Source organism: Periophthalmus magnuspinnatus, chromosome 16, assembly GCF_009829125.3.
Source record: "Periophthalmus magnuspinnatus isolate fPerMag1 chromosome 16, fPerMag1.2.pri, whole genome shotgun sequence".
NCBI lineage: Eukaryota > Metazoa > Chordata > Actinopteri > Gobiiformes > Gobiidae > Periophthalmus > Periophthalmus magnuspinnatus.
Genome location: NC_047141.1, coordinates 29944204 through 29967350, shown reverse-complemented (window position 1 = coordinate 29967350; position 23147 = coordinate 29944204). Strand labels below are relative to the sequence as shown.

General features: G+C 39.6%; 2 protein-coding genes across 2 annotated transcripts in view; one reads left to right on the top strand and one right to left on the bottom strand.

Annotated features, from left to right (window-relative positions):
• Positions 1–5193, top strand: part of si:dkey-26c10.5 (uncharacterized protein LOC563797 homolog) — an 11248-nt gene extending 6055 nt beyond the window's left edge. The window contains exons 5-7 of the mRNA XM_033981239.2: positions 454–611; positions 1953–2056; positions 3657–5193. Of these exons, the coding sequence (XP_033837130.1) occupies positions 454–611; positions 1953–2056; positions 3657–3786 (392 nt within the window). The 3' untranslated portion in view covers positions 3787–5193. The remainder of the gene's footprint in view (positions 1–453; positions 612–1952; positions 2057–3656) is intronic.
• Positions 5187–23147, bottom strand: trpv6 (transient receptor potential cation channel, subfamily V, member 6). The gene is made up of 17 exons (XM_033981069.2): positions 23076–23147; positions 22798–22946; positions 19652–19749; positions 18723–18845; positions 17995–18135; positions 17304–17402; positions 15857–16032; positions 14680–14826; positions 13511–13590; positions 13281–13416; positions 13089–13175; positions 11839–11915; positions 11262–11427; positions 10833–10899; positions 9847–10115; positions 8183–8289; positions 5187–6596 (listed from the first exon to the last, which is right to left on the bottom strand). Exons 2-17 carry the CDS (start codon positions 22926–22928, stop codon positions 6347–6349), a joined length of 2154 nt encoding a protein of 717 aa, XP_033836960.1. The 5' UTR covers positions 22929–22946; positions 23076–23147; the 3' UTR covers positions 5187–6346.

Sequence of the window (23147 nt, the reverse complement as noted above, 5' to 3'; positions counted from 1 at the left end):
ACAGTGCGAGTGACACGTGTGTTTGGGGTTTACTGATTTGACGGAACTTTCTACATGCAACATGGTAATGCCACACTAACATTAAACTACCCCCCCCCCCATACCATGTTTGCATCGCTGCTTTAAACTAGTTCAAACGCAGCTTGCCCCTGTAGTGATTTATAAAACCTGACATGTAGTTCTTAATGTTATTGTCGTCTCATTTTACACACCCTGCGTCGCCTTTTGAACATTTTTAGCCAATGCTATGAAAGTGTGGAAATATCTTTGGGGAGGCTATGAGGGAGCATTGGCCATTCTACAGGGAGACTAGTGCCCCCCAAGCCTCTCCCCTGGCGCCGCCCCTGGTTAAAAGTAACTAGTACTTTTAGAAGTGTTTTGATACAGTTTACATTTACTTCAGTACCACTTTGGCTGCAGTCCTTGTTACTAAATGCCCACTGTCTCTTTCAGGGAGCCAAAACCAGAACTCTCTGTGCCCCGCTCGCTGGTTATATTCAAGTCACCTCTGTTTTTTGTTGTCGACGGACAGAAAAACCTGGGGTGACAGTCAGTCTTTCTGTCATGGCGAGAGTGGAAGCCTGGCAGTCGTCACAGACCCCGCCCTGCAGGTACATACACATACAGCTGTTATGGCCACTGTGCTGGGAAGAAACTAAATACAAAAATACTCATGGTCCAAAAACTGTAAAATAAATACTTTAGTTGCAATGTATTTATTTTACAGTTTTTGGACCATGTGTCAAAAATACATATTCAGAATACTCATTTTGAGTAACTGTTCTGGTACAGTTACTCTTTCAATTTGTGGTATTCAGAATACTGTTACTGTCCTAAAATCACTGTGGTATTTATTGTGAAATTTAAATGAACAATACTGGTGAACAGTGTGTGATTAAGGAGCAAATAAAAACATAACAGTCAAGCTACCAATCATTATGCTGTATTAGTCGTAGTATTCAAGATATTCTATAATACTTTAGGTATTCTGAAATTTACATTACAACACACATTTTAAAGCATGGGTTCATTATTCTGCACATAACACATTTAAGTATTGTTCCATCACTGTTACATTCATACAGACGTTTCACACCAGGGCTAAATGTGCTTCTTCACAGTGACACCTCTGGTGTTGGTGACATGTCAAAGCTCAGCGGTTTTGCCCAACTTCCTCAAAAGTACAGTAAAACATCACAGAACAGTAACTGTTATGGACCCTGTAAATATATGATTATGTCACCTTTTTCCATTTGAATAATTTATATTAAAGCTGCCCTATGTAGCTTTTGTGTTGGAGGGTTTGCTGGTCTATGTTATTGGTTTGCCTGGAATAATCCACACCAAGGAAACATGACCAGGCAGGTTATACGTCAGGTTCTTAAACTGTACGTGGAATTCTTACTAAACATTTGCACAAACTTCCTCAAACTTGCCCACTTCTGCTCTATGAGAACAGACCTCCTTCTGTCTATTCTCTGAAAGACGCTCAGAGGTCAGACTTTTTGGACCGCTCATTTCCATCTTGGGTTATGTTTTCATAGATCACAACCTGAACTTTAAAAATGATGTACAAAACATGTCTGTATGTGCACACACTGTGTAACTGTGGAGAGATGGGCCCATCACAGTAAGATGCATCTGCAAGGGAATTTTCAGCTATTAAAACACCTGTAACTGAAGAAACAGAAGATAAATACCGGTACATTTTATGCCATACTGTGGAACATTCTAGGAAAAGAAGTGACAACTACAAAATGTAAATCATTTGCTCTGAGTCAACACAAAATAATTCAATGGAAAAAGGTGACAAAGTGAATTTAAATAGGGTCAAAAAACAAACATTCATGAAGTAAACTAGAGGTGATGTGCTGTAGGATTTAAAGTTGAAAATTATAATGCACAGGTTTACATTGTGGGAAAAAGTGATTTTGTGTTTTGTCCTTTTCCAGAAATTTCTGACTGATAATGGAGCTCAGGAGTACTGGGTCGGCCTGAAACGGGAGGGCGGTAGAGACTGGACTTGGGTCAACGGTGAAAGTTTTAATGAAAACAGGTGATTTTAAACATTACATCAGTGTCATGTTTGATGCAGCGGTGGAAAGAGTTTGGAAAATCTGTACTCACAGTACTCAGGGCTAAAAATGTGCTCAAGTACAAGTTGTGTTGGCAAATTTGTATTTAAAAAAGAAAAAAGTATGTAGTAAGTATGCATGAAAGATACTATGAAACTACTACTACTATGAAACTACTTACTCAGCTTTCCCTGACTGTCACGCGCATGTGGCCCCATGACCCACGCATGTGGCCCTGGCCCAGTTCTTTATCACACGAGCCGGCCCAAAGCAGACAGGGCCCTGTCCTGAGCGCAGTGTGCTCAGAGCTGCTGCTTGAGCCTGTGTGTTGAAATCCTGCTGAAATCAAGGCGTTTTGTGAACACGAGGGTTTCATAAAGGCAGTCTACACTCATAGACAATCAGAGCGTTCACCGCAGACGCACGTGTTTCTTACATGATTTCTGCCAAGGAGTGAAAGCCATTATGTTTAAAAGTGACACAAAACACGAGTTCAGACGTGCTGACACAAGCGTGAGGCCCGTGGAGCTTAGGGGCCACTTCAGCCACTGCTGTCACTGCTGTGCTCAGACTCAGGCTCCCACAGAAAAACTCAACTGGATGAACAGGTCCAGGGCAATAAGTGAAGAAATGAGACTGGACGCCCAGGAGATACTGACCAAACAAAAAGACTCAGAGAGGCTCAACAGACTCTCCAAAATACAGAAAGAAAGCTGCAACATCAGGTCACTGCCACAAGGAGGCGTTACTCTGACTCTGTGAGGGACAAACTCAACCTGATGCAGCAACCTGCAAGTGAAAGAAGAATGGAATGAAAGCAAAGAAACAAAAATAATCTGATTTCTATTTTATTAAAGTACTGTTTAAATATGTACTTAAAAAGTTAAAGTATTTTGCGCAGATTTTGAGATCTAATAAAGCTTCACATGAGCTGTTTTGTTACAGATTTGTGCTGAATTTTGTTCAATATAAAGAATAGAAGTGATTTTTTTTTTCAGCTGTTTATATTTTAGTTTTACTCAAATTATGAAAAGTGTTCTTTTCAGCAAGTTTCAGCAATAAAAAAAAAAAAAAAAAAAAACTTTTATTTTTCAGTCCAGTTCAAAAATGTAGTGGAGTAGAAAGATACTGCAGATACTGATATACAGATACTGCTCTCAAATGTACTGAAGTAAAAGTAAAAAGTATCCGCTGTAAAATCTACTTAAAGGTGCACTGCGTAACATTTCTAGTGGAGAGTTCGTTATTTCTTTGTGTAGAATGTTCCACAGTATAAATTAAACCTATCAATCCCAGAGGAGATGAGCAGGTTACAGCACTGCACTACATTACAGTTCAGATCTGTGGAGAGGCGCTAATATCCACAGAAGGAATTGTTGTATTTTTGAGCAATGGAAACACCAGTAATGAATAAATGCAAGATGGATATGTTTAATGTCATACCATGGAACATTCCAGTCAAAGCAATATCATCTCCATGGAGACAAGCCGGGGATGAAGCTGAGCAGTGCATCTTTAATCTCACAGTGTAAAAAATCACTATACACTATAATAATACTCACGGTTATATGTTTCTTTCAGGTTCGAGTCTGGAGGGGGGACCTGTGCGGTGTTGATGGGTAACAGCACCGGAAAAGCTCAGAAAACCTGGGTCAAGTTTTCCTGCGTACGCCCCAAGTACTACATCTGTCAAAAAGCAATGAGTAAATGAGTGTGAAGCTTCACATGGATACACACTTTTATATCGGTTTAATCCTCTCAAAATGTATCTGGAATGTCTTGAGACTGGGAACTTTTACCCATCTAGGACAGGGGTGTTATAGATGAATGATTTTAGAGCAGTAGTAGTAGTACCAGTAGTAGTAGTAGTAGTAGAAGTAGACAGTAGTAGTAGTAGACCTAGTTTAATCCCTATTTTATTGTTTAGATCGGGTTAAGACCTGTTTAAGACCTTGCCCAGAGCTGGTTTCACCTCGGTGTTGTCCCTGTTTAGACCTGCACTCTGTAGACACTGTTTATTTGATTTAAAGCTGCACTGTGTAACTTTACTCTTGCTGTGGGGCTGTGCTTTTAAACATATATATTTATAGCAGGGCCACCACTACTTCTACATTTGACCCATATGATATTAACTTTTACATGCACCTCATAAAAAAAATGCACTATGCAACTTTTGTTTTCTGCCACTTTCTTGTTTCTATGGCGAAGATGCTCTTGCTTTGCCTTGAAAGTTCCACAGTGGGGCATTAAATGTGCGTATCTCAGTTGAGGGAGGGTGACGGCAGCGAAGCCAAATCACAGGTGGAGAGGCGAGTCTCTCACTGTAAGTACGCACTTTAATGCCATGCTGTGGGACATTCCAGGCAAAGCGATACCATCTACGTAGAAACGAGAAGGTTACACAATGCGTCTTTAATGGAATACTCGTAAAAGTTAATACTGCGTGAGTTGGAGCTTAACGAAAAAGGTTTGAGAGTTGCAGCGTATGGGTCTAATGCAGATGTAATGGCGGCTCTGCTAAAAACATTTATATTTCAGGTTGAGTTTGAGTTTTAGGAAAGAGTTTGATGGTTAAAATGCGAGAGGTCAAAGGTCAACACAGAACGACGACGAATGTGACGTAGGTGGTGTTCACTGAGGTCTGATGATGTTATATTTCAGCTGGAGAACGGGAAGAGGCTGATGGAGCTCTGTTTGAAAATGCACTGAACATTTATCCAAACAGAAAACCCACAACTGTTTCATCTTTGTTTCTGTTTGGATCTAAAAACTTGTATTATTTAACTGTCTTTATAACCTGTATTTAACTGAATAATATTAATAATACTTTTTGACAATATACTAACAAATACGACTCAAATTACACAGATATTAACCATAAAACAGGTCACACATTTCAGGATTCCTCGCTGTGCTCCATGGCCATTTTAAACTCATGAATGCAGCTTATTCAGAGTTTATATTTATATTAAGAAGAAGAAGCTTATTTTATGTTGACATTTGCTTTTATCTGAATGTAAATCTGCCTTTTATAAAAAACACTCTGAGTTTACTTTATCTGCAAATATTCACACATTTCTCTCAAGTTTTATTCAGAAATAAAAAAGTCCATGACACCAACCCACGTGTCCAGTCTCTCTCTGTGTCTCGCTTTGTGTCTACCTCTGTGTGTGTGTGTCTGTTTGTGTTTACCTCTGTGTGTGTCTGTGTTTACCTCTCTCTGTGTGTGTGTGTCTGTTTGTGTTTACCTCTGTGTGTGTGTGTGTCTGTTTGTGTTTACCTCTGTGTGTGTCTCTCTGTGTGTCTACCTCTGTGTGTTTTTGCGTCTCACTCTCTGCATGTCTCTCTCCCTCTTTTCCTACGTGTGTATGTCTCTCTTTATGTGTGTCTCTCTTTCTCTCTCTGTGTGTCGCTGTATGTGTGTGTGTCTCTCTGTCTGTGTGTATGTCTCTCTGTGTGTGTCTCTGTATGTGTGTGTCTGTGTCTCTCTCTTTCTGTGAGACTGTGTGTGTGTCTTTCTCTCCTCTCGCTCTGTCTCCCTCTGTCTGTGTGTGTCTCTCTGTATGTGTGCGTGTCTGTGCGTCTCTCTCTATTTAAAATACACATTTACATGACGACGTCTCTTTAAATTTAGGCTATATAGAATTTATATTTAATATTGTACAAACACAACATTTATAATGTGGAAAACACCTTGTCCTTGAATTTGAGGATGGATATACTGTATTTACCAAGAACTGGGGGTAGATGGACAAACATATCTACCCTTTACACACATACACATTTCTAATACATAAGTCTATACAAAAATAACGCACTCTTTTTTATAGCATAATACTGCTGTAGTAATTGCACCTATGTAGAAAGAACAAGAGTCTGTGTCTCTGTGTGTCGGCTCGTTTAACTCCTGACTGCAAAAACACAAGAAAAACATGAGAGAAAATGACTTGGATTTAGAGTATTGATCTAGAATTTTATGTTATAACGTAATGAAAATGGGAAACTATAAAACTCTATGGAAGATTCACTGTTTCATTATTTGTTAGAGATAAAAAAGCGCTTAAAACTAAGATAATAACACTCCTAACCTACAATCTGGTACACATATCTATGAACTTAGGCATTATATAACTATAAATTGTCCTGTTAAGTAAATAAATGGTTAAAATAGGTGAAAAATTCCAAATTCAAGTCATTTTAACCCATGTTTTTACACTTTTCTTTGCAGTGCACTGAGTCGACGCCCTTAAAAGTCTTTTCCTCTTCGAGCTTTAGACAAACTTAATATCCTCTTCGATGTCAAACTGCTCCATGTCCAGTCCCAGAGCGCTGTTCCTGATGATCTGCCACCCGGACAGCGGACGCCCCTCCCTGTTCTCTCTTTTGGGGCGGAGCTTCGGGGTGTACTTCATCGGGTCGCTCTTCTCCTGCTCCTCCTTCTCTTGCCCCGCCTTCTCTTCCTGAAAAGCCTTAATGTAGCGCCGCATCTTCTGCATCATGGGGTCGTTTCGGTCTTCAACCCTGGAAACACGGGGAATAAAACAGTTGAAATTCCAATGGGATTTTTTGGTTAATTTAAAGATATACTGTCTTTGTAATCCCTCGGTCGTCCAGGTCTGATCCATAGTAAAAGACGAAATTGAAATCTGTCAACTGGATGAATCGTTGTAGGAGTGAAGACATTTGGCTGCTCTTCTTCAGTTCTGGTCAGATTACTGCTGGACACTGCCTTATATCTGTCTGAAGGAGGAGTTAACTACACTGAAACTGAAAACAGCGTTTGTCTCCAGTTCCAGCCTTAATGACCCTATTAAACCTTTAATGGCCCCTATTGTTCTCTTTGTTTCTTTTTGTTTGCTTTGGGTCTGATGATGGAATCATAGATCTGTGAGAGCTTCTGTCTCAGGGCTCCATTCCTGTTTAAGGAAGGATTGTCTTTCCGTTCTATGATTCCATCCTCAGACCCAAAACAAACAGAAACAAAGAGAGCAATAGGAAGGCAATTAAAGGGGGTTGGGGTTGTTAAAGCTGAAACTGGAGACAATAGCTGTTTACAGTTTCAGTGTAGTTAGCTCCTCCCTTCAGACAGATATAAGGCAGTGTCCAGCAGTAATCTGACCAGAACTGAAGAAGCGGCTTGGACAAACAGCGAAACGTTTCACTCCTACAACGATTTTTCCAGTTGGACAAGGACAAACTTAAACGGTTTGCTGTTCGAAAGATAGAAACCTATCGCTAAACTCAACTAAGCACATAAATGTTCTGTAGTGTTTATTACGTGAGTTTTGGCTTTAGTTGTGTAATGATAGAGCGAGACTGCGGTGCTGCACTGCTCGGAATGAGGTCAGTGAGTAAAGACGAGTTTTAAAAATAGTTTTTAAAAAAACAGTAGCTCACAAAAATAACACAGGATTAGTACTAGACCTACTCATTTACGGTTTACAAACTGCAGAGGCGGGTAAGACTCAGTTACTTTCACTTGAGTAACTTTTAACACCATTTTTTTTCTCAAAGTTGTTTCCAGATGCAATACTTTTACTCCTACTTGACTTGAGCACAGCTTAACAGTATCTTAACAGTACTCTTTACAGGGTAACAGTACTCTTCTTGCTCAAGTAAAAGTGTTTTGGTTACTCCACATTCAGCTGCTTCAGATATGATTTAGTTATTCTCATTTTTCTGGTCTATCCTTTGAAAATACTTGATTTAATGTATTATTCTTACATTGTTTTGTACATTCACTTAAAAGTATGTTAGTCTTACTTGAGCGACCTTTATTTTGTACTTATGTTTTTACTTCTGTATTGAGGTTATTTTTCACATTTTTCTGGTCTATCCTTTGAAAATACATATTTATAATTTAATATTTTGAACGTCCACACATAAATTTGATATGTTACGTCCACACACTTAGTAATATCCTCAAATGCTTTTTTTTACTCTTACTTGCTCGTTTTTGGACTTCTGCTTTGTATTTGTACTTGAGGAATTCTATTTTGCAGTGACAGGACCATTTTTGACTCCTCCACCCGCCTCTGTCTAACTGTTTGCTACTAAAGTGAGGAGTTATTGAGTAAACCTGCAGTAGTAGTGTCTCGTTTTCTTACCGTAGATACCAGCGCTCCATGAGTCCGAAGCTTTGCCCACAGACTCCGAGTCGAGGCCAGAGGCAGCGGGGAAGTCTCCTCTCGAGCATCAGCGTCGTCGCCACCACCTGAGATCAAACAGAACACAAATCATATCATTATTATGTATTTCTTAAAGGGCCATATGACGCTTCTGATCTGTGTTATAATGTTGTTTCCTCATCACAAACAGACCTGGAGTTGTGTTGTTTTGTTTCATTGACACATGTTTAACACACAAACCCTGCGTATTCAAGCTGAGTTCTTCTCACAAATAGAAAACACTCTGTTCCACCTTGTGATGTCATCATGTGGTAATACAGGAAGTGCTCCACTGTGTTTTTAAACTCTATACACTTTTATTAGAATCATTTGGATGATTTCAGCCCTGGAATTGCTCATCTCTACTCAACTAAAGGTAAAAGGAGTTGTTAACTTGAAAAACTACCACTTCATGACATCACAATTGGAACAGAGCATTTTGAGCTTTGGAGATGTTACAGACTAATAATAAAGTGTTACTCAAACATGTGTGAATGAAACAAAACACAACTGGTCTGTTTTTGAGGAGGGAACAGCATTATAAAATGGCTTAAATATCACAAAAGTTGATTATGTGTAATATGTCACCTTTAAAGTATATTTTTTCACAATAATAAACTCACAATAAGATAAAAGATACAGATATCACGAGATGTTGTGTCAACACATCGCTATGAGCATTTTTTGGTATTATAAACACTGTGGCAGCACATTTTTGTAGTTTATTAAGACAAAGTAAACGTATTTATTTAATGCAGTCGGCAAGTTCACTGTGATGACTGGAAGTGGATTTAACAACAGGAACGTGCATGTACTGAGTGAGTAGCACATGCACAGGACTAACCAGGACTAAGTGCTGGTTTAGTCCTGGTTTAGTCCCGGTTTAGTCCCTGTTTAGTCCTGTTTTAGTCCTGTTTCAGCCCTGTTTCAGTCCTGTTTCGGTCCGGCTTCAGTCCGGTTTCAGCCCTGCTTTAGTCCTGTTTTAGTCCTGTTTCAGTCCTGTTTCGGTCCTGTTTCGGTCCGGCTTCAGTCCTGTTTTAGTCCTGTTTTAGTCCTGTTTCAGTCCTGTTTCAGCCCTGTTTCAGTCCGGTTTCAGCCCTGTTTTAGTCCTGTTTTAGTCCTGTTTTAGTCCTGTTTTAGTCCTGTTTTAGTCCTATTTCAGTCCTGTTTCAGTCCAGTTTCAGCCCTGTTTCAGCCCTGTTTCGGCCTGTCTCAGTCCGGTTTCAGCCCTGTTTTAGTCCTGTTTCGGTCCTGTTTCAGTCCTGGTTTCAGCCCTGTTTTAGCCCTGTTTTAGTCCTGTTTCAGTCCTGTTTCAGCCCTGTTTTAGTCCTGTTTCGGTCCGGCTTCAGTCCGGTTTCAGCCCTGTTTTAGTCCTGTTTCAGTCCTGTTTCGGTCCTGTTTCAGTCTGGTTTCAGCCCTGTTTTAGTCCTGTTTTAGTCCTATTTCAGTCCTGTTTCAGTCCTGTTTCGGTCCTGTTTCGATCCTGTTTCGGTCCTGTTTCGGTCCTGTTTTAGTCCTGTTTCAGCCCTGTTTTAGTCCTGCTTTAGTCCTGTTTCAGTCCTGGTTTAGTCCCAGTTTTGACGTGCTTTAATCCTCTGACAGACCTGAGTCCTCCAGAGCTCATCCCTCTCCTGGGCGACCCTCCAGTGTGTGTCGCTCATCATGGCGATCAGCAGGTTCAGCAGCAGGATGTATGAGACCACGGAGAAGGTGCAGTGCAGGACGTGGACTATAGGGGGCGTGATAATGGTGTGGTCCACAGGTAAGTCGATGAGTCCCACACTGAGCTCAAACTGAGAGAAGAGAGTGATGGGGAAGGAGCGATAGGCGGGGATGGCATCCACTTCCTGGGTCATGTACACCACCCACAGAGCTGGAGTCAAAGAGAAGTTACACATTATTAAAATGACATTCAGTTTACGTTTGACTTATGTTGAGCTTATCTATATTGGGATTAGACATTTAGACTGTTGTTTTTTTGTCTACATTGTATTTTATTGTTTTTAGCATTAGTTTTATGGTCTTAAACAGTCAAAAAAAAACCATGTGTGCTGCTATCTGTCTGGTTAAACATGTGACATCATACACCTCTGAAGTCATGAGAGACACGTACCTTGATAGTTTCTTTCTTTTCTTTATATTATTTTAACATAGATTATTTATTTTATTACATTTTCATGTTTTTTCCCTTATGACCCTCCCAAAATACCCTTAGTTTACAGCACACGTGTCAAACTCAAGGCCCATGGACCAAATGTGGCCCGCCATGTCATTTTATGTGGCCCATGACAAAGTAAATTAAAAAGGTATCACTGTCTTAAAATATCAGTTTATCAGGAGATACACAGTTACACAACCATTTTTTCATATCTATGCAAATCGCTAATACTAATAAATATAGAAACGATTAATTTACAAGACTAAAACGTTGCTGCATTTATTTTACATTACATTTGGTTACATTTAGTTACATTTATCTTACAGTTACATCTGGCCCTTTGAGAAGAATTATTTTGTTGATGTGGCCCTCAGTGAAAATGAGTTTTACATCCCTGGATTACAGAAATATTTTTTTAAAGAATATACTCACAAGTGGAGAATCCAAGCAGAACAATCAGACTTAGCCACATGAACTTGGTCAGGTCTCCAAATATAATCTAAACACACAAAAAAACATACAAATAGATTAATTTAATGATGCACCATGTAACTTTTTGATGCGTGATGTCCACCATCAGTTTGTCTCCATGGAGATGTCAATGCTTTGCCTGAAATGTTCATAGTATGGCATTAAACTTGGCAATTATTCATTTACAAGTTTTTTGTACTGCTCAAAAATACTATGAAAAATTCAACTACATTATCATGAGCAGGGTCACCTCTCCACAGATCTGACCTGTAACCTGCCTTGGTGGCATCTCCTGAGGTTAAATGCCATAGTGTGGGACATTCCATGCAAGCTAATAAAACTGTGGCTCTTTAATTAAACAAACTGTCTGTAAAGATGTTATAGTTGTACCTTCTGTATCATGATGACGTAGGGGCCCAGCATTTCGAATCCTCGGGCAAAAAACATGACGTTGCACCAACCCAGGACCAAACACACGGCCATAAGCTCCGCCTCTCCGTTCAACTGGCACACGCGGAACACGCAGAGGAGCACCACCAGGCAGGCGTAACTGATACTGGACAAAAACACATGAAATACACATTTAAAGTATTTATAAACTATGCTCAATTCTATATATAGAGTTAGAGTTAGAGTGTTCAAATGAGTTCATATCACACTATTTTTATATGTTCTTCTTTCTTAGATAAGGAAAATGAGACTGAAGGATGTCTGCGCACTATAAAAGACACTTTGTTGGATGAGAACTATATGGAAACAGCTGCCCGTAAGATCCCAGACAGATGCTTTTTCTGTCATGCTTTAAAATTAGTGCCAAAGAAGGAACAAAATGGCAGCTAAATCTGTGTAAAGAAAACTCCAGCGCAGTAAAACATCTTGTCTAATAAACAGATTGTGTTGGAGCGCTCTGCACATCAGGCTGGTTACAGATGCACTGGGCGTATAGCAAGAAAGATGTGATACATACAGGATGACATGGAAAGGCCCTCCCAGTGCAGTCTGTCCGAAGTAACGCTTTGCACCCACTCGAATGATGTCAGGAATCTGGGAAACAAAACAAAATGGGACCACAGGCCACTAGTATAAATGTATCTGTGCATGTTATTTTAATAGATTCATGGTGTACACATGTAATAATCCTTGATGACCTTATGACCTTATTCCACCCACTTTTGCCTGTAAACGCTACCAAACCTCTGATGGTAAACAGTTTGACTTCCGGTTAAGCAGGAAATCCATTCATTTCATTGGAGAATAAGGGAAAGGTTTTGCAGCTAAAATCTGATATACAGTTGCCCATCGCTATATCGTGGTTCACCTTTCGCGGTCTTGCTGTTTTGCGGATCTTTTTAGTACAATTTTGCAGCTTTTTTACAGTGTATGAGCGTGCATTGTGTTCTGCGTCCTGATTGGCTGTTGGACTGTAGACCATTGTCCATCAGTCTCCTCTGTGCCGTGTCTCCTGTACAGTACAGAATGTGTTCAGACAAATTTACATAAATGTTGGATCGCAGTGTGACTCTGAAGTGCTGTACGTTTGCAATTTGTTTTCTCCCCGGCAAAACCCACAATGTCGATGAAACGTTCTGCACCAACAGTATTTCTAAAAGTTATTATTTTTATTTACAGTATAGGAAAACGTTTATATTTTTATTTCACGAAAAAACTGTTTGGGCCTGTCTTGATCTTTGATTTCATTTGATAATACTGTACTTATTTTTGAAAATCTACAAAGGTTTGAACTTTGAGAGTGTTTAAACAAGAGAGAAATGTGAAAAAATGTTAACTCCTGTGTGAGAAAAGTGTATAAAGTGTGTGGTGAGGGGTTTAACAGCCTTAAAACATATATAATAGTAAAAAATAAAGCTGATACTTCACAGATTTCACCTATTGCTGGTTATTTTTATAACGTAACCCCCGCGATAGTAGTTTAATTTCTGTAAAATGCTCAATGTTCATGTGTACCGTCTCTCTGGAAGGCTTTAAAACAGATTTGTTGTCCCTAGAAATAAGTTTTGTTGTCGAAATCGGCAGCCCCATGCAAAATAATACAACCCGAATCAAAATGGCGGCACCCGTAGCAACTTCCGGGATAAGGTGAGGTCAAAGGTCAGCCATAACTAAATTGCAAATTCTTAACATTTAGCTTAATATTTTATTTTATTTTTTTATTTTTTTGGTTGTGTAAAGAATATAGTAAGATATGAGCAACTGTACCTCCAGTAATAAAATGAGCAAAGCACCGAGCACGCTAATGACCTCCCCGACCAAACGCAGACTGTCTTTGTGTGTCACGTAGCTCTCCTGTTTAAAAATTAAAAAATACAATTATTAATTGAAAATAAATAATACAATACAAAAAGTAACATTTATCATCAGTTAGAAGTTAGTATTAAGTTAAAATCGTACTTCTAACGTTTTCTGTACTCTTATGGTTTTATCCATGTCTGACAGGGTGTAGTTCTCGGGAGCGTCCTTTAGAGGGCGGTATGAGCAGCATAGTGTGAAAGTGCCAATATAAAGCAGGTACAGCAGCAGCAGAAGCCTGAGACATGGAGCACACACATCACATGGGCAGTTTGGATTAATCAAGCGTTAAACTCACGAGTTATTCTCTGAAATGTGCAGTTTAATTGTACCTGAAGTAGTGTTTGCCGTACAGATTCCACTTCAGACTGACCAGCTGACGGACAGGGGTCACCTCCAGGATCCTTCTAGCCTGAACACAAATAGTTCGTTGTATTTTAATGCTTAACTCTTGAAGGAAGTGGTACTATACAGTTTTTCTATACTATATCTTAATAAGCCGTAATAAAACACAAAGAAAGACTTAACAAGCACTGAAAAAATACATAATTAAGAATGATTCAGGCTTAGTAACTATAGAATTAATGCTCTAACTCATAACCTTTAACCAGTGGTAGATAAGATACAGATATAGAGGTAAAAAGTTACTCAAGTAAAAGTATCACATGAAAAAATCTAAATCTAAGTATTTCAATAAGCGTTGTTCATTTGTTAAAGTGTAAATGTAGTGATATTGATTCAAAAATGAGACTTATTTTGTTCAACAGTAGCAAAACAAATCAATTTCTTAACTTTTTCTTATGAATTTTGTGTATTTATTTTGTTTTGCTCAAAGCCGAAGCTTAAACTTGAAAACTTTAGTCAGAATGTTTTCACGAACATGGTAAAAATAACCCCTCAGATCATATGAAAAGTACTTTTTATTTTTCAGTCCTGTTAAAAAATGTTGTGCAGTAGAAAGTACAGATACTGCTCTCAAATGTAGTGAAGTAAAACATGCCCACTGTAAAATGTACATAAGTAAAGTACAGATACATAAGTAGTTACTGAAGCTGAATCCTTCTTAAAACAATTTGCTCATTTTAAATTAAGTCTTTTATAAATCTGTAAATAGTGCAGTTATTATAAAGTGTTTTGTTTCGTTCTAGTTTGGTCCTGGGTTAGATCAAGTTCAGTAGATGTAGTGACCTCAGCTGGTGGAGTTCACGCCCAGTAATCTAAAGGTTGGTGGTTCAATCCAATCCAGTCTGACTGGTGCAAGAACGTTTGAGTGTGTCTATTGCATTATGTTTGGTAATATGGTATGTTTTGGTGAGTTAATCCTGTATAAATCCTGGTTTAATAATGGTTCTTCAGTACTTCAGGCTCCAGTTTGGTTCTGGTTTAGACCTGGTTTAGTTCTGTTGTGAGTTTTGGACCTCAGACGTCTCCATGTGCGTATGATCCTGCTCTAATCTTTAGCTTTCATTCATTTTAAATACTTTTGTCGTAATTGCTGTACTTCTCTCTGGTGACTCCCCACTATGAGCTCCAGCACAGACATGTTGTCAGCCCACGAGTCGATCTCCGTCAGGTCGTACAGGTTTGACGTCAGAGGACCCAGACTCCACTGGACGATGCGTCTTTTGTTCACCAGGTGCTGGAACGCCTGGAGAACCACAAAACAAACAGTTACAATGGGACTTTTAGTGGAATACTGTACGCTGTAATCTAGGAACATCACTGCGCGGGGACACCTCTCCACAGACCTGACCTGTAACTGTGTCGGCTGCTGGTCTCTAAGGAAACAAGTTCACTGCTGGACTGTTAGATATAGTGATTTTTTATTTTTCTGTGTAGTTTTTGTTGATGAAAATGTTATATTTTAGTTGAATAAATCCATAATGTCATCCAGAAAATATTACTTTTGTTACAGGCATTAGTTTGTCCTGTGATCAGAAGGTTGCCGGTTCGAATCCCACCCTCGACATAAACATCATTAGTGTCTTTCTAAACACTAAACAGCACTGTTAGCATCCATTTAGCTCTATTGTTCTCTTTGTTTCGTTTGTTTGCTTTGGGTCTGATTACGGAGTTATAAATCGGGGATACATGATGTCTAAGGCTCTCATTTCTGTTCAAAGGATTGTCTTTCCTAATAAAATAGCTTCTTTAACTCTCCTCTCAAACCAACTGAAGAAGCGGTTTGGACGAGCAGCGAAACGTCTTCACTCCTACAACTTTTCGTCCAGTTACAGATTAAACTTTGGCTTTTATTATACATTGTTTTATAGAAGTAGTGCCACAGAAATGAAATAATGGATGTTGAGTTTGTGATTTGTCTGATCTTGAGGCTCTGTGGTTGAAAAAAGCAGCTAGTTTTCTATTTATCAACAAAAGTATCTGCACTTTTAATCATGTTTAGTCATTACTGAAATGTTTTATTAATGGGCAGGGGCGTCAGACTATGGGGGGGTAAAAGGTACTGCAGAGAGGGGCCCCTCACAAACTCTGGAATATGTATTTTTCATAAGATAAAGGCCAAAAAATTGGTCTTACACTCCTGTTTATAGGCACCAGCTTGATTTTCACCATTCAAACAATAGAATATTTAGTGTTAAACTGCTAAATGCTAATGCTAATCTTCATTTTCCATCATTCTGAAACAGATAATCGATGAAACGAACGCAGCCTCTCACCACTACGTTGCCCTCTTTGGCTGCCAGTTTGAAGGGGGTGAGTCCGCGGTAGTTGGGCACCATGTCGAGGGGCACGGCCTGGTCCAGCTCCGCGTCCCGGGCCATGATCAGGTCCATGGCTTGACACGCTGTCGTTTTATTGGGCTGCAGCACCAGGATGTGGAGCACGGTGTTACCTGAGGGAGCACACACAAATCAGGCAAATAATCTGTCAGTGTAACGTTATTTATCAGGGAAATTTCAGCACGGGGCAGTTTAAATATAAGAATAAAAAGAATAAAGGGCACAGTGCAGTTTAACAGGAGAATTTCAAGAGAGAGAGCTGCTTTTTAGTGACATTTGAAGAGTTTTAAACGTGCTTTTGGGGGCTGGTGTTGTGAATTAGCCTCGTCTTTAAACACTGTGATACTGGGATTAGATTATTAAATTGTTGTCCTCCTCTCCCTACCACTTGTAACCAATCACACATCTTTTATCAATCAGTTTTTTGTCACGTTTTATTGTATTTGTATGTTTTTTTAATCTAATTTTATCTTGTTCGGTGTCCTTGGATGTTTTGAAAGGCGCTTATAAATAAAATGCATTATTATTATTATTATTATTATTATTATTATTATTATTATTATTATTATTATTATTATTATTATTATTATTATTATTATTATTATCCATTGATCGAGGGAGTTTTACCTTTTTAGGCATAAATTGGGATTAGTTGAGGCCAAAAAGTTGGTTTGTTTGTCCTGTGATCAGAAGGTTGCCGGTTCGAATCCCACCCTCGACATAAACATCATTAGTGTCTTTCTACTCTGGTGTATGACTGTGTGTTTGTGAATATGAGTGGATCCTTGACGTAAAACGTTTTAAGTGACTTGTTTTATGTCTGTGTGTCCCTCAGTCATCCAGAATGATCCAGAATAAAACCCAAAGTTAAATCAACTGGACAAATTGTTGTAGGAGTGAAGATGTTTCGCTGCTCATCCAAGTCGCTTCTTCAGTTCTGGTCAGATTAAAGCTGGACACTGCCTTATATCTGTCTGAAGAAAGGAGCTAACTGCACTGAAACTGGAAACAACACTGTTAGCATCCATTTAGCTCTATTGTTCTCTTTGTTTCTTTTGTTTGCTTTGGGTCTGACGATGGAGTTATAAATCGGGGATAGATGATGTCTAAGGCTCTCATTTCTGCTCAAAGAAGGATTGTCTTTCCTAATAAAATAGCTTCTTTAACTCCCTTCTCAAACCAACTGAAGAAGGGGTTTGGACGAGCAGCGAAACGTCTTCACTCCTACAACTTTTTGTCCAGTTACAGATTTAACTTTGGCTTTTATTATACATTGTTTTATAGAAGTAGTAAAAAAGGTGCTCTCTGGACCTAATCCTGACTTCATATCATTCCTTCGTGATGAGTCCAGGTTGAACTTTCGGGCCAGATGTGCCATTCATACCTCGATAATCCTGGACTCGCGTGCTGGCCCCGGCGTCTATCACCATGGTGATGATGTCCTCATTACCCGCACAGGCAGCGAAGGACAAGATGTGCTCCCCTGGTGTTGGACAATAAGGTTCAAACGCATCACACTGAATCCATGTTTCAACAAAATATCAACAATAACACATTTTAGACTGGGTTTAAACTGTCAGAAAACTTATTTAAATGCATTTTTTTTTAACAAATACCAATGACACGGGTAAATTTACTGAAAGAAAATGTGATATTAGCTGGACTATGTCACTTTTCTGGTAGACGGTTTGTCAATTCTTGGTTTCGTGGAGATGTCCGTCTTTTACAGGAGATGTTAGAGGTGTTTTATTTTATTTATTTATTTATTTTTTATTATTATCGCTCCACAAATCTTCCCTGAAACTTGGTATATGGCATAAACTGCACGTCTCCATAGCGATAAATAATAATATGTGATGGTAAATCAATGGACCATACACAAGAAATGTTACCAAGTGCATTTATTCATACAATGTTTTGTCCAGTTGACGGATTTGATATTTTTCTTTTTCTATGGATCAGACCTGGACGATTGAGGGATTACACAACTATTATGACGATTTAAAGTCAACATTTACACAGACGGAAAAAAAACGCTAACACCTCCACAAAATGGCAGTGACACCTGATCATACCGTAGTAAATGAGTCCTCCGATCCTCTTCCTGAAGTACAGCCCGGTGACTCTGGGCGTGGCCACGTCTCCTTTTCTGCTGATCAGGTGATGCACCAGGTTTATGTTCTGGTTCACGACGGCGATGTGCAGCGGCGTCACCCCTGGAGACGAACAAACAACAACAACACATCATTTTGTACGTCCTCGTTTTGCCCTCGCTAAGTCCTTTTGTTTGTCCTCGTTTTGCTAAGTCCTTTTGTGCGTCCCGGTTTTGCTAAGTCCTTTTGTGCGTCCCGGTTTTGCTAAGTCCCTTTGTGTGTCCCGGTTTTGCTAAGTCCTTTTGTGCGTCCCGGTTTTGCTAAGTCCTTTTGTGCTTCCCGGTTTTGCTAAGTCCTTTTTTGCGTCCCGGTTTTGCTAAGTCCTTTTGTGCGTCCCGGTTTTGCTAAGTCCTTTTGTGCGTCCCGGTTTTGCTAAGTCCTTTTGTGCTTCCCGGTTTTGCTAAGTCCTTTTTTGCGTCCCGGTTTTGCTAAGTCCTTTTGTGCGTCCCGGTTTTGCTAAGTCCATTTGTGTGTCCCGATTTTGCTAAGTCCTTTTGTGTGTCCTGGTTTTGCTAAGTCCTTCTGTGCATCCTCGTTTTGCTAAGTCCTTCTGTGCGTCCCGGTTTTGCTAAGTCCTTTTGTGCATCCTACATCAAACACGATTATTTTACATATCTCCTTCTTCTTCTGGTGTTTGTGTGAGTACAAACCTTGAAAGAGGTCAGAGGTCATGGGTTCGTTGATGAGTTCCGGCGCTCCGTCCATCAGAGCCACGGCGGCGTCCATGTTGTCGTTCATCACAGCCACGTGAAGCGCCGTCTCCCCCAGAGCGCCTGGAGAACACACATACGAGGACAGAGGTGTGAGTGAAGGTCTGACGGCGCAGACTCACAGCCACATTTCTGTTATTACGTCTCAGGGCAGCTACAGCTAGAGGTGGCTTAAAGGTGCACTGTGTAACATTTCTGATGGAGGGAACGTCGCCTGTTTCCATGGAGATGTTTTGTTTTGCCCACAAAATGACTATTTATAGGTTTCATCTTACTTTTTTATACCACACTTTTGTGACTTTTTCCCATTCAAACGTTATTTTAAAAGTTATTATTATTTGAATTGTTAGTTTCCATGGCAACGGCGATTTTCCTCAAGCTGAACCCCGCGGATAAACTGCAGGCGTCTTTTTCAAGGAATTTTGAGAAGAAAAAAAAAACTAAACAAAAAAGATACACAAGTGCATATCGTCTCCATGGAAACAAAGGCAGCAGCATCTCTCGCCAGAAAAGTTACACAGTTCACCTTTAATACTGGTAGTTGTGTGTGAAAATAAACACACAAAAGTGACTTGATGGAGCATTTTGAACAAGCAAGAAATTTACTCTTTACTAAAACATTTTTTTATATAGGCACCATTCGGAAGGTTTTGCGGCAAAAAAAAGATATAAAATTTTGCTTTGAATTGTTAGTTGTCATGGAAACAGCTTTACATTTCCATCATTGTGAAACCCGTCGATGAAACTAATGATGCAGCTCGACACCAGGAGTCACTGAAGTCGACGGTGTGTGATTGTGTGCGTTCGTCTCGTGTGGATTGTCGCACGGGGTCGACACAGGGCTGTGACTGAAGGCGAAACAAACGCACCTCGTTCAAAGATGTTTGTGGAGGCGGAGCTTAACAGCTTCCTGATGCAGCCGACGCTGTTCGTCTTTGCAGCGTAAAAAAGAGGAATGTCGTTTATGCTGAAAGTGAAAGAAAAAAAGAGAGAAAAGAGTCAGAAAAGGAAAAGAGGATGAACCACACGGAAACACACAAGAAACATACAACACAAAAGAGTTACAAACACACAACACAGAAACAGACAATAAAACACAGAAACACAACACTGAAACATACAACACAAAAGAGTTACAAACACACAGCACAGAAACAGATAATAAAACACAGAAACACACAACACTGAAACATACAACACCACAAAGAAACACACAATAAAACACAGAAACACACAAGACAACACAGAAACATACAACACAACACAGAAACATACAATACAGAAACACACAACACAGAAACATACAATACAGAAACACAACACTGAAACATACAACACTGAAACATACAACACAAAAGAGTTACAAACACACAGCACAGATAATAAAACACAGAAACAGACCACACAGAAACACACAACACTGAAACATACAACACCACAAAGAAACACACAATAAAACACAGAAACACACAAGACAACACAGAAACATACAACACAACACAGAAACATACAATACAGAAACACACAACACAGAAACATACAATACAGAAACACACAACACAGAAACATACAATACAGAAACACACAACACAGAAACAGACAAGTCAGAAACACAATAAAACACAGAAACACACAACACAGCACAGAAACACACAACACAGAAACACTCAAGACAGGAACACACAACACAGAAACACTCAAGACAGAAACACACAACACAGAAACACACAGAAACACCACACACAAACACACATTGTCTGCTCTTGCTTTTGCGCTGAAATGTTTTTTATTCTTATTCTTAATATTTATTGTGCGTTAACTTCTGTCAGGTGTGTGTTTCTGTCAGGTTTGTGTGTTTCTGTCAGGTGTGTGTGTGTGTTTCTGTCAGGTTTGTGTGTTTCTGTCAGGTTTGTGTGTTTCTGTCAGGTGTGTGTGTTTCTGTCAGGTGTGTTTCTGTCAGGTGTGTTTCTGTCAGGTTTGTGTGTTTCTGTCAGGTGTGTTTCTGTCAGGTGTGTGTTTCTGTCAGATTTGTGTGTTTCTGTCAGGTGTGTTTCTGTCAGGTGTGTTTCTGTCAGGTGTGTGTGTTTCTGTCAGGTGTGTGGGTTTCTGTCAGGTGTGTGTGTTTCTGTCAGGTGTGTGTGTGTGTTTCTGTCAGGTTTGTGTGTTTCTGTCAGGTTTGTGTGTTTCTGTCAGGTGTGTGTGTTTCTGTCAGGTGTGTTTCTGTCAGGTGTGTTTCTGTCAGGTTTGTGTGTTTCTGTCAGGTGTGTTTCTGTCAGGTGTGTTTCTGTCAGGTGTGTGTGTTTCTGTCAGGTTTGTGTGTTTCTGTCAGGTGTGTTTCTGTCAGGTGTGTGTTTCTGTCAGATTTGTGTGTTTCTGTCAGGTGTGTTTCTGTCAGGTGTGTGTGTTTCTGTCAGGTGTGTGGGTTTCTGTCAGGTGTGTGTGTTTCTGTCAGGTGTGTTTCTGTCAGGTGTGTTTCTGTCAGGTGTGTGTTTCTGTCAGGTGTGTGTGTTTCTGTCAGGTGTGTGTGTTTGTAAATCTCTGCAGTTTAACCTGATTTAAAACACAACTGTACAATTCAAAACATTCTGGCCTGTAATGTTCCACAGTACTACATTAAACATCTATGTCACATGTCACACATCTGAACATCTCCATGGACTTTTTTTTTAGTGTAACTTTTCTAACAGTGGATCAGAAAAGTGACATAGTGCAGCTTTAAATACAGCCGTGCACCGCAGCTCTGTGTGTGTCGCCCAAAATAAAAATACTGTGTAATGTTGATGTGGACAGAGACAAAAATACAACAACCACAAGAAACTGTACAAACGTGAGCCACAGGTCAAAGGTCAGCGGCCCACAGAGGTCACATGACACAACGACACTGTAAAAACAATAAAAGAAGATCTACAGATTTATTCAAAGGTTTAATGTGAATTTGAACAGTTTTAATATGATTTTAATTATCTGAACAGTTTGTTTTATGACTTTTATGAATTATAGTTTAGTTTGAAATAAAACAATAAACCTGCTGTGGGACATGTGCAGTTTTATCAACGTCAAATGAGAAACATTTAAGATAAACAGGATCAAAAACAACAAATAAAGGCTGTACAGTTTTCACATTTACACACAACATCAAAACTGGGAATAAACTGGGATTAAACCTGAATCTAATCCCAGACTAGACCTGAGGTAAACCAAGACTAAACCAGGACTGAACCAGGACCAAACCAGGACCAAACCAGGACCAAATCAGGACCAAACCAGGGCCAAACCAGGATCAAAACCAGGACCAAACCAGGACTAACCCGGGACTAAACTAAGATTAAAGCAGGACTAAACCAGGACCAAAACCAGGACTAAACCAGGACCAAACCAGGACCAAACCAGGACCAAACCAGGACTAAACCAGGACTAAACCAGGACCAAACCAGGACCAAACCAGGACTAAACCAGGACCAAACCAGGACATAACCAGGACTAACCTTGGACTAAACTAGGATTAAACCAGGACAAAACCAGGACCAAAACCAGGACCAAACCAGGACCAAACCAGGACCAAACCAGGACTAAACCAGGACCAAACCAGGACCAAACCAGGACCAAACCAGGACTAACCTTGGACAAAACTAGGATTAAACTAGGACTAAACCAGGACTAAACCAGGACTAAACCAGGACTAAACCAGGATTAACCAGGACTAAACCAGGACCAAACCAGGACTAACCTTGGACTAAACTAGGATTAAACTAGGACTAAACCAAGACTAAACCAGGACTAAACCAAACTAATATTCTAAACTCACTCATGTGTTGACAGTTCACTACTTTAATCATAATAAATACTTTTCACTTCTTTATCAGAATCAGAAGACTTTTATTTAATTAATTTAATCATAATAAATACTTTGCACTTCTTTAATCATAATAAATACTTTTCACTTCTTTATCAGAATCAGAAGACTTTTATTTAATTAATTTAATCACGATAAATACTTTAAACATGACAGACTCACTTCTTGGTGTGAAGGAAAAACGTCTCGTCCAACATCTCGTTCCATCCTTTTTTATTTTGCAGCCGAAAGCGGAGTTGAGTCCACCAGTGGTTGAGCTCACTGGGAGCCGATCGGGCCAAGGACGGAGACATCGCCACTTTGTCCAAAAACTAGAAAAAAAAGCAGCAGGAGAGAGATAAACTACAACGACAACAATGAATGAATTGATACTATTATGTGTAGTATCTATTTCTGGACATACTTGGGATTTTTGTTTAGTAAAACTTGATAAAACTCACAGTTAAATTAAGAAAGTAGCGCTCATCTTGGTCCCGGTTTTGGTGTAAAATCCAGTTTCTGTGTCCCAGTGG